Source organism: Dioscorea cayenensis, chromosome 16 (assembly GCF_009730915.1).
Source record: "Dioscorea cayenensis subsp. rotundata cultivar TDr96_F1 chromosome 16, TDr96_F1_v2_PseudoChromosome.rev07_lg8_w22 25.fasta, whole genome shotgun sequence".
NCBI classification, from domain to species: domain Eukaryota; kingdom Viridiplantae; phylum Streptophyta; class Magnoliopsida; order Dioscoreales; family Dioscoreaceae; genus Dioscorea; species Dioscorea cayenensis.
The window spans coordinates 3,322,695-3,339,771 of NC_052486.1; the positions used below are offsets into that span (position 1 = coordinate 3,322,695).

Consider the following 17,077-nt stretch of genomic DNA (forward strand, 5'->3'; position numbering starts at 1 on the left):
CTAGCTTTGGGTTTCATAGTGGTACTATGTTGAAATTTGTTTTATTTTTTTCCTAAATTTTTGGTGTATTTGCGGTCAAAGTTAAGATCAAAGTGTTTTAAATAATTTATCTAGTTATCTTTGAATTTTTATAACAATGATATTATCTAAAAATATGGTGTGGAGGAACATGCACAATGGGTATTAGAGTTGGGCATATTATGTGAGTTAGGAAATAAAACTATGAATTTATTTTGTTGTAAATCTACACTAATTGAATTAACAAAAATATGAAAAATGCACATTTCCATCTTTTTTGCAAAATTTCCTAATTCATAAACTATGTGATGACACCATATGCATTGACAAAAATAAAAATCTTTGCCAAATTTAAGGAAAACAATCTAGTTCAACTAAGTCAGTACCCCCATTATGAATTATCACACTATTGTACTAATTTATTTGCTTGTGAGTAGTTAAAAACTCCCATGAAGTGTACCAAAATTTCCTTCATGAATTGGTCAGTAAATTCTTATTCTTATCCATTTACATCTCTGCAAGTTTATTATTAACATCATCAAAAGGACAATGATATGAGTTTTGATTATATTTTAACTGCTGCAAACGAGTACAAAAAATGAGAGATGAAGTTTATAGCATACCATGTGTTTGTGAAATATTTACTTGTATTTTATATAACATGCTTTTGAAGCATTTTTTATTTTTTTCTTAATTTGGTATTTTGTTATGTTTTTCTTGGCGATCAACTAGGTAGATTCTAACATGGTTCTTATAGGAATTTGTGTTGTGTTCTTCATGGATTTAGCACAATAATGCATGGATTAGTCCAAATGTTTTTTATCGTTAAGAGTTGAGCAGTATTATATATATATATATATGTGTGTGTTTATTCTATTCTTAAAGTATTGTTGTTATTTATGGCTCTTGCATAGTTAAATCTATCAATGTCTTTGGTTGAATTTCAGGTTCTAGCACATTATTCAAATTTATATTGCTTTTGCCTTTCTCTGATCTCGCTAATATATGTGTGTGAGTTATTTTTTTTTTTATTTGTTATTCTTACTATAAATGTGTTGATGTATGCTTTGGTTACTGTAAAACTTCATCTCTACCAATAAGTCAATGTTTTTCCTTGTTTCTAGCTGTTTTTTGTTCAGTTTTTGAGAGTTGTGTAGTAGCTGGTTATGTGGCTAGTTTGTAGGATATAGTTGTGTCAAATCATGTCCATGTGTTTCTTTTCTCTCCCTCTCTCTATCAATTAGTGGTTTTTGGTTGTATTTAAGTTCAATTAGATTAATGAATCATTATCTTTCCCAGCAAACTATCCTTGTTCTATTTTTCTCCTTTAATCCTCCAAATATTAAGCTCAAAATTTCCAACAACCTGGTACCAGAGCTGTCTTCTTGAGGGACTTGTAAGTGAGAGAAACCCATTAAAACGCCTTTCTTTTTCCATGGGTACCGAAACACCCTTCTCATCATTTGCACCATCTGTGTTTAATGGTGAAAATTGACATGTCTAGGTTGCTAGAATGGAAGCTTATTTGGAGGCAAATGATTTTTGGGAAGCTGATGAGGACGAGTATGAAGTCCCTAAATTACCAGAAACCCTAACACTGGTACAAATCAAGAATCCTAAGGAGAAGAAGACAAGGAAGTCGAAGGCTAAAGCTATACTATTTGCTGTTGTGTCACCAGAAATCTTTGTTAGGATCATGACTATGAAATCTGCATTCAAGGTCTGTAATTTCCTCAAAAGTGAATATGAAGGAGATGAAAGAATTAGAGGGATGCAAGTTCTCAATCTGATAAGGGAATTTGAATTGGTGAAGATGAAGGATTCTGAGACTATCAAAGAGTATTCTAACAGATTACTCAGCATTGCCAACAAAGTAAGATTACTTGGCACTAAATTTCCTAATTCTAGATTAGTTCAGAAGGTTCTTGTAATTATTCATGAAAGATTTGAAGCCATTATATCCTTTTAAGAGAATACTAAAAACTTATTGAAGATCAGTCTGGTAGAACTATTGAGTGCTTTACAGGTGTAGGAACGCGAAGATTCATGAGGAATGAAGGGTAAGTAGAAGGGCCATTATCGGCAAGAGTACAATCAGGCCAAGTTGGAAAAAGGAAGAAGACCTGAAAGAGCAAGAAGGAAGGTGCAAGTTTAGATTCTCCAAACACTAGTGAAATATCAGAATATGATTTTCCTCCTTGTAAGCATTGTGGAAAGAAGGGTCATGCACCCTTTAGATGCTGGAGAAGGCCAAATGTGCAATGTAAAATGTGTCAGAAGATGGGGCACTACCAAAAGATTTGTAAGAGCAATATGCAGCAGAGAAATGTGACTCAAGTCAACCTTCAACAAAGGAATGTGGCTCAAGTTGCAAATCAGGAAGATAAAGAGCAGCTTTTTGTGGCAACATGTTTTGCAACAAATAGCTCCAATGAAAGTGGGAAATGGCTTGTGGACAGTGGTTGTACCAAAAACATGACCTTTGATAGAGATCTCTTCAAGGAGCTGGACACATCATATATCTCCAAAGTCAAAATTGGCAATGGAGAGTACCTTGCTGTCAAAGGAAAAAGAATTATGGCAGTTAGCAGTTTCTTAGGTACAAAATTAATCAAAGATGTTTTATTTATACCTGATATCAATTAGAATTCATTGCGTGTTGGTCAGCTACTTGAAAGAGGTTTCAAAGTGATCTTTGAGAGCAAGCAGTGTTTAATCAAAGATTTAGATGGTAATGATGGGTTCTAAGTAAATAAGATGGGGAAGAGCTTTGAATTAGATCCTTTGGAGGAGGAACAAGCAGCCTATTTAGCAAAAAAAAAAGGTGCATGCTGAAATTTGGCACAAACGGCTTGGCCACTTCCATTATGCTTCAATGCTGAATATGCAGAAGAAGGAATTGGTTCAAGGGATACCTCACTTACAAGCTGAGTTACCAGACAGACTGCAAGGCTTGTCAGTTTGGGAAGCAAGCAAGACTTCCTTTCAAGTAAGCAATCTGGAGAGTTACTAAAAGGCTGAGATTAATCAACACAAACTTGGCTGGGCCTCACAAAATTCCTTCACTCAATGGGAGTAAGTATTATATAGTCTTCACTGACGACTATACTCAAATTTGTTTGATTTATTTTCTCAGGTTGAAATCAGAAGTTGCTGGTGTATTCTGGAAGTTCAAGCAATGGATAGAAACTCAAAGTGGATGCAAAATTCAGGCCTTAAGGTCAGATAATGGCAAGGAGTACAACTCTGATAAGTTCAACCTATTTTGTGAGAAAGTAGGAATTGAACATCAATTCACAGCTCTATATACTCCTCAATAAAATGTAGTTAGTGAGAGAAAGAATTAAACAATTATAGATGGCCAGATACATTCTTCATGAGAAAAACTTGCCAAAGGAGTATTGGGCAGAGGCTGCAAACACTGGTTTTTTTTTTCCTCAATAGGCTACCAACCAAGGCAGTGGAAGAAAAGACACCCTTTGAGGCTTGGTATGGTTACAAACCTTCTTTACAAAATCTCAAAGTATTTGCGTGTTTGTGTTTTGCTTATGTGCCACAGATTAAGAGAGATAAGCTTGATAAGAAGATGGAAGCTGCAATCTTTGTAGAATATAGCACAGTTACAAAGGCTTACAAAAATTTTCCAGCCTCATACTAGGAAAATTCTAATAAGTAGAGATGTGCATTTTATGGAGAATAACAAGTGGATTTGGGCAAAATCATAACTAGCTACATCTCCTCAGTTGAATGAAGAAGAGTTGGTGGATGATGAACCTGTAAGGAGCACAAGATTGCTCTCTGATATTTATTAGAGATGCAATGTTGCAATCCTTGAACATGCAGATTTTTGGGAAGCTGAAAAGGATACAAAATGGAAAGTTGTAATGAAGGAAAAGCACACCATGATTGAAAGAAATCAGACCTGGAAGCTTGTGAAGAGGCCAAGGGAAAGAAAAGTAATAGGAATGAAGTGAGTGTTCATAACCAAACTGAATGCGGATGGGTCTATTAGAAGCACAAAGCAAGGCTTGTTGTCAAAGGGTATACTTAGATCTTTCGGTGTTGATTTTTATGGTACATTTGCTCATGTAGCTAGATTGGATACCATAAGATTGTTGCTTGCTAATGATGTACAAAAGGGCTCTGGAAAGTGTACCAACTAGATGTTAAATCTGCATTTCTGAATGGTATTCTTGAGGAGGAGATTTATGTCTAGCAGCCCAAAGGATTTGTTGTTAAAGGGCATGAAAATGAAGTCTATTTACTCAAGGAGGTCTTATATGGCCTAAAGCAGGCTCTAAAGACCTAGTACAGCAGAATTGATGAGCATTTGATGGAGTTAGGTTTCAAAAATAAGTCTAAGTGAAACAACTCTTTATATCAAAGGTGATGAAATCAATTTTATTATGATATCTCTATATGGTGATGATCTGTTGGTTACAAGAAGCATTGTTAAGCTTATTGAGGAATTTAAAAGGGATGTGCAAAGTTCCTTTGAGATGACAAATTTGGGTGAAATTAACTATTTCCTTGAATTGGAGATCAAACAAAATAGGAATGAGATCTTCATATGTTAGAAGAAGTACGCAAAGGAGATCTTAAAGAAGTTTAGAATGGAGGAATGCAAGAGCATGGCTACTCCTATGTGTCAGAAATGAGAAGCTAAGCAAGCTTGACGAAGCTAAAAAAATTGATGAAGTCCTCTACAGAAAGCTTGGTTGGTTGTCTCATGTACTTAATAGCAATTAGTCCCGATATTTTGCATGCTTTAAGTCTATTGTCTGGATTTACTAACTGAAACTCATCTTAGAGCTGCAAAAAGGATCATGAGATATGTTAAGTGAACACTAGCTTTTAGCATAAAGTTTAGTGCAAGCCAGGAGTGTTATTTGCAGGGGTATTCAGGCAGTGATTGGGCTAGATCTGCTGATGATTTGAAGAGAACTTCAAGTTACTGTTTTAATCTTGGTTCATGTGTGTTTTCCTGGTGCTGTAAAAAGCAAGAAATAGTTGCACTATCCACAGCAAAAGCTGAGTTTATTGCAGTTACAGTTACTGCAAATGAAGCCTTATGGCTAAGAAAATTACTGGTTGATCTAAATTTGAAGCAAGAAGGATGCACTGAGGTGTTTGTGGACAATCAAGCTGCAATTTCTATCTCCAACAATCTTGTTTTTCATGGGAAAACCAAGCATTTTAACATCAAGTTGTTCTTTCTTAGAGAACAACAAAAGGAAGGATCTGTTAGTCTTAAGTATTGCATAATTGATCTTCAATTAGCAGATTTGTTCACCAAACCTCTACCAAGAATCAAGTTCGAGTTCTTAAGGGATAAGCTTGGCATTTGTAGCAACTAAAGCAAGGAGGAGTGTTGATGTATGCTTTAATTACTGTAAAACTTCAGCTCTATCAATAAGTCAATGTTTTTCCTTGTTTCTAGCTATTTTTTGTTTAGTTTTTGAGAGTTGTGTAGTGGTTAGTTTTGTGGCTAGTTTTTAGGATATAGTTGTGTCAAATCATGTCCATGTGTTTCTTTTCTCTCTCTTTATCAGTTAATGGTTTTTGGTTGTATTTAAGCTCTATTAGATTAATGAATCATTATCTTCCCCAGCAAACTATCCTTGTTCTATTTTTCTCCTTTAATCCTCCAAGTCTGAAGCTCATAATTTCTAACAAAAATGGACCAAATGTTTGCCATGGTATTTTGATGAGCCTTTATTTTCTTAATAATTAAGATCAATCTTTTACACGCTGATTTCTTTCCTTTTCTTTACCTCTCTTGTTTTTTGTCTTTCTTTTAATACAATATTAGAAAGCCTAAGATTTTTGTTTGTTTTTTAGATTTTCATGACCCCAAAAGCTGAACTGGATGCTTATGATGCCTGGCTAGCTCAGGAAATCTACAGCGAAGACAATGGTAAAAGTATCATTTATGGCTTCCTACTTGTGCTTTAGGCCTCTGATTTGTTCTTGATTTGGTGTTCTTAGTCTTCTTGGTTAATGGGGAATATGCATTTGAAAAATCATATCTGAATTGATGAAAACTTAAACAAGCTGGTTCATTCTATGAAACCTTAAGAGGAATGATGTGTTTTGTTGCCTGATAATATTAAGATTATCTTTTTTTTATTTATGCATCTCTAATCTCAATGTCATATCACAGGCATATTTTCATCTTAAAATCTATGCAGATCTTACGTGACATTAAAAAAAAAATACAACATATCATGACCTATAGAGGCATAAAAGTGTAGTATCATCCAACTTGTGAGGCCATTACTTCAATCAAATATTCTTTTAAAATTATAATTTTTTAAAGTGGTTTATTAACTTTAATGGCAATACTTCCTTCATGCATGCTGACCAAATTCATGACAAGTGTATAATTTGAAATATCATTATAACTTCCTTTTTTGACAAATCTTAATTAATTAGTAATACTTAACCGAATATTGATGAATTAATTATAACCAAAAATTAATTAATTTGATTTGTACAACTTGAATTGAAATAAAATTACTTTCTTCTAGATGTGTTTTAATCCTTTTCATTCAATCTCAGTCATGTTTCTTGTGCTTAAATTATCACATAATAAATATACACGCATTCATTCTTCTTAGTCCAATTGGCCACCATTTGTTTTATTTGTTAAACTGAATATTGAGTCAAAATTGATCACTCTTATTGTCAGTTTTAACTTGATACCATATTAAGAATTATTTTCAAACCCATATGGACTGTTTTCTTTTTCTAATATGACTATTTCTTGTTCTTATTTTCAGACTAAAAATCAACACATACATGTTGGACTAAGACGGGCCATTAATAAAGTCATCATCCCATATAGATTTATATTCTTGAATGATTCCGAATACCCTTCACTTTCTTCTTTAGGAATGGCATGCCCCCCAAGTTAATATGAAGATCCGATCAACACAATATCATGGTTGTGTGAGGAGTATTTTTAGTTTTTTATTGCCAAATTAGCAGTTGGGTAGATTTCCAATCATGTGTACTTTAGACAAGGTTTCAAGCTATTATGTTGAAGGGCGCTGGATGTTGATGATGAAGCTATTCAAATTATAGTGCTTAATGCTTTTAATGGTGTATTATTTTCTTTGTAAGTGCATTTAGTCATTCATGTCATCTTTATTTTGATCATTAACTCAATAGAATAATGAATCGACGTTGATTGCATTGTGATTAGTTCTAAAATCAATTTAAGTGTCACATTTTACAATATGTATATATATTAATTTATCTTTGAAATGTATATATATTATCATTATTTAGTAGTTATAATATTTTAGTGTTGAACTGAATCTGGGTATGTCTTGTAGGAATTCTTTTATCACAATTTTACTGAAGAAGAATTGTTACAAGTTCATGAATACAATTTTGATCATCTTGGTGAAGTATTCCTTCTTCAAACTTTGGGGAACCCTTTTTATATTCTTAATCGGATACTATTTTAATAGTCATTGAAGTTGTATTTAGCTTCTTTCTCATTTCTTTCATTTAATATTGAAGTGTAATATGCTGATATTCATTCCCTTAATTAGTTGCCTAATCTGGCCACATTATATACTGCTTCTGCTATAGTTTGGTATATATGATATTTAAGCTTGATTTATTACAATATTTTGATAATTATATTGAGAAAGAAGGGTCTGTTTTTATGCTTGACTTTTGCTTTTACTAGATTGGAGAAATTAAGTGAAAAGTGCTAGACTTATTTTGATGATTAGATTGAGAAAGAAGGATCTGTGTGTTGTGTCAACTGTCGCATCGAATGCAACACCAGGTGACACACCGACACAAAAAAATGAGCGCGCCGATAGGAAGAAGACATGGAATACCAAATATGGGGTTACATAGTAACTTGATAAGTGGGCACGAGATGATGCTAGCCAATCAAAATTTGGCACTACCAACCTTATCATTAATTACCCTAACAACTATGTTATATTAGCCAATAGCCTAAGATATGGTAATCTGTTTGATGTAACCGTGCTTTATAAGAAAGACAATAGCAACTATGAGAAGACAGAGAACAATAGCAACTATGAGAAGACAGAGAACTATTTTCCCTATCCTCTAATCTTCTCTCTATTCATCTTTTTACTCTTCTACTCTTCCTTTTTCTCCGTTTTCCTCATATATTCCAGAAAACCTATCCCCTCTCAGGTGCTATGTATCAATCGGTGCTTTCATTGAGTTTATGGTGGAAGGAATGCTGACGAGATCACGGGCCATTGAAGAACAACTCTCCAGCCTCTCCGACCTCATCGCTAAACAGGATGCCAAAATGGACTCTCTGACCTTCTCAGTACAACAACACTCTGATGCCTTTGAGATGTTACATAAGTCTTTGGCTACCTAACAAACCATTATGGCTAACATGATGGTCAAGCTGGCCAATCTTGACAAAGCCTCTGCACCCTGCTGCTACTTTCTGGGACACCACCTCCAACCACAAACCAACTCACCACATCAGCGTTACTCCAACACTTACAACCGCACCCTCAGGTTCCACCAACGATCACCTACCAAAACTGGAGATCCCTCTCTTTTCTGGGGACAACGTCATCGGTTAACTCTTCTAGGTCAACCACTTTTTCACTTATCATCAAGTCCTACCCGACCAATGAGTAACTATAGCCACCTTCTACATGATAAGGACTGCTCTTCAATGGTTTCAGTAGATGCACAACACCAACCAACTCTCAACATGGGAGGCCTTATCCCGACATCTCAAGCTCCGGTTTGGTCCGTTAGGGTTCACCAACCCCGAGGCCCAGTTATTCAAACTCAAACAAAGAACCACGGTGCTCAAGTATTTGGGAGAATTCGAATGCATTTCTTCTCATATCTATCATCTCTCTTCTAAGAGTCTACTGAACTATCTCCTCTTAGGCCTCCTCGAGGATATCCAATGAGAGCTCTACCTACTCCGCCCATCCAACCTTCAGGAAGCTAATGGCATGGCCAAGATCGTTGAAGACAAGTGCAATGTTAGGCGCGCATCTCCGCCCCACTTTCATTTCACACCCCATCGAACACCTCCTACTACTCCATCCCCTTCTTCTAGCAGACCTCGGCCAGCCATGCTACCCATTAAATGCATGAGCCAGGGCTGAGATGGCTACATGTCACGAGTAGGGCTTGTGCTTCAATTATGATGCCTTCTTCATTCCTAGCCACAAATGCAAACCACCTTAGTTTCTTTGACTCATGGTTGACATGTATAACGAGGAACCACTGGAGCTCCCCATCGAAGGCGCTTCTGACCCAGCACCCTGCATCTCCTTCCATGCACTCATTGGCCAAACGGCACCTTCAACACTCAACCTTGTTAGGTCCATCAACGAACATCAGGTGGTGATCCTCATAGATGGTGGTTCTATAAATAACTTCATCTAAGGCCGCCTTGTCGAACACCTCGGACTTACCGTGAATCCATCCCCTCACCTCAAGGTAATCGTTAGCAATAGCGACTCACTAGTGTGCGGCGGTGAATGCCGTTAGGTAGCCCTTAACCTGCGCCATGATTCCTTCTCTGTCAACCTGTTCCACCTCCCGATCTAAGGTGTTGATCTTGTCCTTGGAGTCCAGTGGCTCTCAGGATTAGGACCCAACCTCTTTAATTTTCGCAACATGTGGATGGAATTTGACTTCAAAGGTACCTTAATCCGCTTGCATAGCCTGACCTAGATTGAGCTCAACTAAATTACCCAACTAACCTCTCTAAACATGTTTCGACTCAGCCCACAGCACAATTTTGGCACCACATTGTTAAGAAATTGGATCCCACTCCTGGCCCCAAGTTTGCTTCAACTACACCAGTTTTCTTCTTATCCTCCCTTGAGGTCCTCCTCGACTCTTTTGCTGACATCTTGACCAAACCAAAAGGACTTCCATCGGCCCATCCCTTCGACCACCGAATTCCTCTCCTCCCAAACATCCCACCCGTCAATGTACGACCATACCGATACCCTCACTACCAGAAAACAGAGCTTGAGCACCTCATTGGCAAGATGATCGTGGAAGCCATCATACACATGAGCACCAATCCCTAATCCTCCCCGGTATTGTTGATAAAAAAGTGAGATATGATGTGGCGGTTCTGTGTCGATTACCACGCCGTGAACACTGTCATTATAAAAGATAGGTTTTCAATCCCTGCAGCCGAAGAACTCTTTGATGAGATCGCCACGCACAAGTTTTCTCCAAGCTTGATCTCCGCAATGGGTATCACCAAGTCAGAATTTACCTACCTGATATGGAGAAAACCACCTTTCGGACCCATGAGGGTCATTACGAATCCAAGGTTATACCCTTCGGGTTGTCAAATGCCCCGTCAATTTTTCAAACCTTGATGAACTTGGTCTTCAAGGCCTACTCTGTCGCTATGTTCTAGTCTTCTTCGACAGCATCCTAGTTTATAGCCGTGACTGGGACCAACACCTTCATCATCTGTCCACTGTCTTCTCCTCATTACAATCACATCACATATTCACCAAGAAGCAGAAGTGTGAGTTTGGCAGTCGAGAAATTGGCTACCTAGGTCACCGCGTATCCACTGAGGGAGTAGCGGTCTGTCCATCTAAGATTGCACTTATCAATGACTGGCCCATCCCAAAGTCCTCCAGCACATTGCTCGACTTCCTCGGCTTAACGGGCTACTACCGATGCTTTGTTCGCCAATATGTATCCATCGCAGCACCTCTCACCATCCTATTATTGAAGGATTGTTTCCTCTGGTCACACGAAGCCACTACGGCATTCCAAAAACTCAAGGAAATGATGTCGACCACTCTTATGTTACAGCTTCCCTTTCTCGCTTCTGTTCGAGGTTCATACAGATGCCTCCGGCGCAGGCGTGGGTGTTGTTCTCTCCTAAAGTGGCCGTTCGCTTGCCTTCTTCAGCCGGTAGCTATCCCCATGTTTAGCCGCATCCTCAACATACAATTGGGAGATGTATGCCATTAAAAAAGCCATACTAAAGTGGCGGCAATATTTGTTGGGCCACCGCTTCACTGTTGTCACCAACCACCAAAGACTTCGAGCCATGCTGCATCAAACCATCACCACACTAGAGCAACAGCATTGGATCACTAAACTCCTTGGATTCAACTTCGATATCCTATACCAACCGAGATTGCTCAATGTACCGGTCAATGCTCTCTCTCGGCTCCATGATCCTTCTCTGAATACACTTCTCACCACCTCATGTCCTCTTACCGCATTATGGGAAGCCTTACACCAGAGCTACCAATAGCACCCAAAACTAACCTCTTTGTTTAATGTTGTGCAGGAGACACCAGGAGACAATCCAAACTACATCATTAAAGATGAGATTCTGCTATTCAATTAACAGATTCTTATTCCATTTGAAACGGCTCTACAACCCTTGCTCCTTGTTGAATACCATTCATCCCCCATCAGCGGCCGTGTTGGCATCCACCACACATACACTCGTCTCACCAGCACGTTTTATTGGCTGGAGCTCCGCCAGACAGTGCGCGACTACGTTTGCCATTGCTCGACATGCCAAACCACTAAACCTTTTGACAATGCCCCATGAGGTCTTCTCCAACCATTATGCATTCCAGGCAAAGTCTGGGATTCCCTGTCCATGGACTTCATCACACACTTACCCTTCTCTTCCAACAAAACTACCATTATGGGCGTTGCTAACTATTATATCAACTGTTGGATCGAGCACAACACCAAGCGACACACCGACACAGAAAAGTGAGCATGCTGATAGGAAGAAGACAAGGAATACCAAATACTGGGATTACATCGTAACTTGATAAGTGGGCACAGGATGAAGCTAGCCAATCAAAATTTGGCACAACCAACCTTATCATTAATTAGCCTAACAACTATGTTCTATTAGCCAATAGCCTAAGATATGGCAGTCTGTTTGATGTAACCGTGCTTTATAAGAAAGACAATAGCAACTATGAGACGTCAAAGAAGTATTTTCCCTATCCTCTAATCTCCTCTCTGTTCCTCTTTTCCCTCTTCTACTATTCCTCCTTCCTCCTTTTCCCCTCATAAGTTCTAGAAAACCTAACCCCTCTCAAGTGCTACACATTAGTATGTTTTTATGCATCTTGTTACATATATGAATTAGTGTAATCTATATATTTCATTGATCGACCACATGTTGTAACTTAAATTTTGTTATGATTTAAAAGTCATCAAAAGGCATATCATTTCAAGGTTATGACTATACAGGTTAAGAATTTCATGTTTCAAGGCTACGATTTTGTTTTGTTAAGAATTTCATGTTTCAGCTTGTAATAGTTCTTTATTTGACTTTAATAACAATTATAGTTTTTATTTGATTATGTTTGTTTATTTATGTTGGAGAACTCATGATTCAAGATTAAGAGGTTTGAAGATCACGGAGCTACAAGATGGTGTTATTATTATTATTATTATTATTATTATTATTATTATTATTATTATTATTATTATTATTATTATTATTATATTTAACAGTTGTACATATAAACAATTGTAATAGAGATAAATAAGAGGTGCTAAGTTTCTTTTATGATGTACTTATAAAACACATTATCCTTGTGATGATCATGATTTGCCAATCAGTTAATAAAAATGATATTATAATAATACTTATGATTATTTTTCAAGATTTATTTGCAGCTTAAAAGTTTTTTTTATGATTGTCAATAGGTTTTGTGAGGTGGTTATAATTAAGTGAGAAATTATCGAGGTGGTTAAATATTATTACTTTTATGAGTTGTTATAACCGCCTCTAAAAGTATGGTTAGTATTTAACATTATTAATTTTTGAGGCAGTTATAACCGTCTCTAAAGATATAAGTAATATTTAAACATTTTGAGTAGTATTTCAATGGTAGAGGTGGTTATAACCGCCTCTAAAGGTATGAGTAGTATTTAAACATTTGAGGTGATAGAGGCGCCTCTAAAGGTATGAGTAGTATGTAACCAATATTAATTTTTATAGAGGTGGTTATAACCGCCTCAAAATTAATTACTAGAAACCACTTCTATTGATAAAAGTTACCCAACGGTTGCTTTTAAACCGGCTCTAAAATATAGAGCTGGTTAATATGAGGCAATTTAAGGACGGGTGAAAAAACCAGCACTAAACCTATAGAGACGATTAAAACTGCCTCTATAGAATCTAAAAATCGCCTCTAAAAACTACTTTTTGACACTATGCTATTTGTTTAAGAAATTCATGTCCTACCACTATACACTTTTGACATGTGGTTTATCCATATATTTTAAGAATAAAAATATATAAATTAGGCACATATCCCATGCAACACAAGAAAGAGAATTTTTTTATTAAAAAAAGGAAGAAAAATTATAACAAAATACCATCTCTAAAACAATAGCATGTATTATATATAGAGAGAGAAAACATCAGCTGTGGACGTTCGTGGAACGTCCACAGGCCAGCATAGTGCCAAACATGATGCTACAGTGAGACATAATCAACGGTTAACTAGGTTCATAAGTTTTGGTTTTGTTTATAATTTGGTTGCTGTAGGTGTAGTAGAAATAGGGTTGGATGATTCAGATTTGTTCAGATAATGTGCACAAATTGATTGAACCGTTTAGATCAAATTAATATGTATACCCATGATTCCCCACTTCAAGGGATGGAGCAGGCTAGAGCAAGAAGCCAGTCTGAAGAAAAGAGAAAGTACACGCCCATTGAATTTAGTGAGTTTTTGGGCTATGCGCAATCAATTGTTGAGACGGAAAAGTTTGATTACCACCCTGTGCTACTATTTATAAGTACAGTAATACTATTTATGAAACAGTACTGAACCGTTGGATCGAAATCCAACGATTGATCAAATCTATGAACGTTCATAGATGATTCATTCTCATATATATATATATATATATATATATATATATATATATATATATATATATATATATATATTTACAATTTTGGTGCGAAAGGAATAACTCTTCGTGTTGCATTTTAATAAATCATTGATAAAGACTTTAATAGTGAGATTTAGGCTCTTTGTGTAATTGTGTTAATGGTGACTAAATTATTTCTTAATCATAATTATATTGATTGATTTGAAATGAAACATCTAAACAACCACCGGTTAGTATATTGAAATGTTATGAGAACGGTGAATTGGTAAATTCAGAGATCGAAATTTTTGGGTCGGTAGGCTATTGTAGTATTATGCATATACTGTAAAATATTTTATAAATACTATAGCAATATTGTTCATTCATTGTTCACGGCTCTCCTGTAGGAGGATGTCATTTTTCTCACCTCCAAAGTTGTATGGCAGGAGATTTAATAATTTGTATTGTTGATGAAATATCTTCTAAGCGTGCACATGGTAAGACTCTAATCGTACCCATGTGACGTCTGATCAACTTAATAAATTTTTACCAGTCAATCGTTAATGTTAGGGAATACAGCTGTGTATACAGCTGTATATCTATATTTGTATAGCTACCATATTTATATAACTGTGTATCTATATATACCTTGTACAATTGTAGGTTTTTCTGTAATGAAAAATTGATTAATCTTTTCCACCTAACATGGTATCAGAGAGGTTTTTCTAAACCTACTTTTTCGTGCCGCCGCCCTCGATCCGCGTACACCATCCTTGATCTGCGTGTACCGTCCTCGATCCATGTGCGCCGCCTCGATCCGCGCGCGCCACCCTCGGCAGCCACGCCCGCACGCACTCCCCAGCGCCCGCGCGCGCCGCGTGCCCGAGCACCGCCCGCCGCCCCTCGGCCCCCACGCGCGTCGCTTTGTCGCCCGGTAGCGTGTCCCCGTAGCTGCATCCCCAACCGCCACCCCTAGCGCACGCGTCCCTAGCGTGCCGCCCGGTGAGCGTCCCGGTAGCACGCCCAGCAGCGTCTCATCACGCAGCGCATCCTGCCACGCGCCCCGCACCGCCCTTGGCCCCCGCGTAGTCCTCAGCCCGTAGTGTGTTTTTCATGGCCTCTACCCAGGTTTCTTATCTCCAAAAGGCGAACGTCATGCTCAATGGTAAGAATTATAAAGCATGGTCGTCCACTTTATGTGTGCTCCTTCGCGGACTTAATCTTTGGGGTAATGTTGATGGTACCCGTCCGTCTCCAGTTTCTTCTAGTGCCGCTTCTTCTAGCTCCTCTTCGTCTACAGTTACCAGCACGTTCTTTTCCACGTCTGCTGACTTGCTCAAGTGGACTGAGGATGATGCTCGTACCATTGCTATAATCTATCAGTCCTGTGAGGTTCCTATTAATTTGGCTGTTTGTGATCTTTCTACAGCCAAGGCGATTTGGGATCATCTGCGCGCACTCTATCTTCCTTCCAGTCAGGCGTTGCGCTACTCCTTACTACAGACTCTCACCTCTACCTATCAGCGTGAGACCTCTGTCTCGGATTTCTTTGCCGTGCTCAGTGATTTATGGCGTCAGTGTGATGAGATGACCCCCTCTCCTTCTCTGACTTGTGCCCAGTGTCTTGTCATTACTCAGGATCATGATTATCTTCGCATTTATGAGTTTATCATGCGTCTTTGCCCTGAGTTCGAGGTCGTTCGGGCTCAGCTACTGCACTGGGTTACACCTCTGTCTGCTAGTGATACTCTGGCATATGTGCTTGCTGAGAAGACTCGTCTTCGGTCCTCAGATGTGGTTCCACCACCTGATGCTCCTCACTCTGTTCTTGCTGCTCCCCAGCAGAACCCAGTGCCGACCATTGCTCCTTTGATGTCGTCTCCTGGTCTTAGCGCTCCTGTCCGTCCTCTATCTCAGTCTAAGGGACCGGTTTCTAGTGCACCTCCTCGACGGTCATTTCGATGTCATTACTGCCATGCTCATGGCCATATTCGTACCGAGTGTCGCAAGCTATAGCGGGCTCAAATGGCAGCACAGCAGCGCACAGCCCCCACCCATCCCTCAGCTACTTAGGGTGGTCCGTTGTCTGCTGAGCAGTTTCAGCAACTTATTCAGCAGCTTTCCAGGAGTCAGATATCTCCTTCTTCGGCCCCAGTACTCACTCAGGATGCCTTCGACGTCTCCACTCACCCATCAGTCGCCTCTGCCCCTATAGGTATTTCTTCATCCTCTTGGTTACTTGACTCTGGAGCTTCTTTTCATATGACCTATGTTGATACCCACCTTCATTCTCTTCACCCTTTTTCTTCTAATCTTTGTGTCATTATCGCTAATGGCACGACACTCCTTGTCCCTAGTCGTGGTCTCTTACACACCACTCATTTTCATATTCCTGATGTTGCCTTTGTACCACAGCTCTCCATGAACCTTATTTCTGCTAGCCAGCTCGCTTCTCTTAGCTATCTTGTTATTTTTTATGAGTTTGGTTATCGTGTGCAGGATCGTCTTATAGGGACCCTCATTGGAGCTGGCCATCGCCATAGTGGGGTGTATGTGCTCGATCATCTTCATTTTCCGTCCTCTTCTACGTTACTAGCGGCCTCTATTTATTATTTTTCTACTATTTGTTTCAATCAGTGGCATCATCGGCTTGGTCATCCTAGTGGTTCTCGCCTGTCTTCTCTTATTCATCAGGGTATTTTAGGTCGTGTTTCAGTTGATAATTCTCATTCTTGTTCGGGTTGTAAGCTTGGCAAACAACTACAACTCCTGTATCCTTCGAGTGTGTCTAGGTCTGGGTTTCCGTTTGAATTAGTTCATTCGGATGTTTGGGGTCCTGCCCTGTTTGTTTCCAAAGGTGGACATCGTTATTATGTTATTTTTGTTGATGATTTCTCCCGTTACACTTGGATTTATTTTATGTGTTCTCGTTCCGATTTTTTAAAGGTTTATATTGATTTCTCTAATATGGTGCGCACCCAATTTTCTGCCACCATTCGTACTTTCCGTTCCAGTTCAGGGGGAGTATCTTTCTCATGAGTTTCGTGAGGTTCTTGCCTCCCACGACACTCTTCCTTAGCTCTCTTGTCCTGGTGCCCATGCTCAGAATGGCACTGCTGAAAGAAAACATCGTCATATTCTTGAAACCGCTCGTACTTTTCTCATTGCCTCC

General features: G+C 38.5%; 1 protein-coding gene across 1 annotated transcript; it reads left to right on the forward strand.

Annotated features, from left to right (window-relative positions):
* Positions 1 to 1,531: 1,531 nt before the first annotated feature.
* On the forward strand, positions 1,532 to 1,987 carry LOC120278437. The gene has a single exon (XM_039285230.1). The coding sequence runs from the start codon at positions 1,532 to 1,534 to the stop codon at positions 1,985 to 1,987; it is 456 nt and encodes a 151-aa protein (XP_039141164.1).
* Positions 1,988 to 17,077: the final 15,090 nt, after the last annotated feature.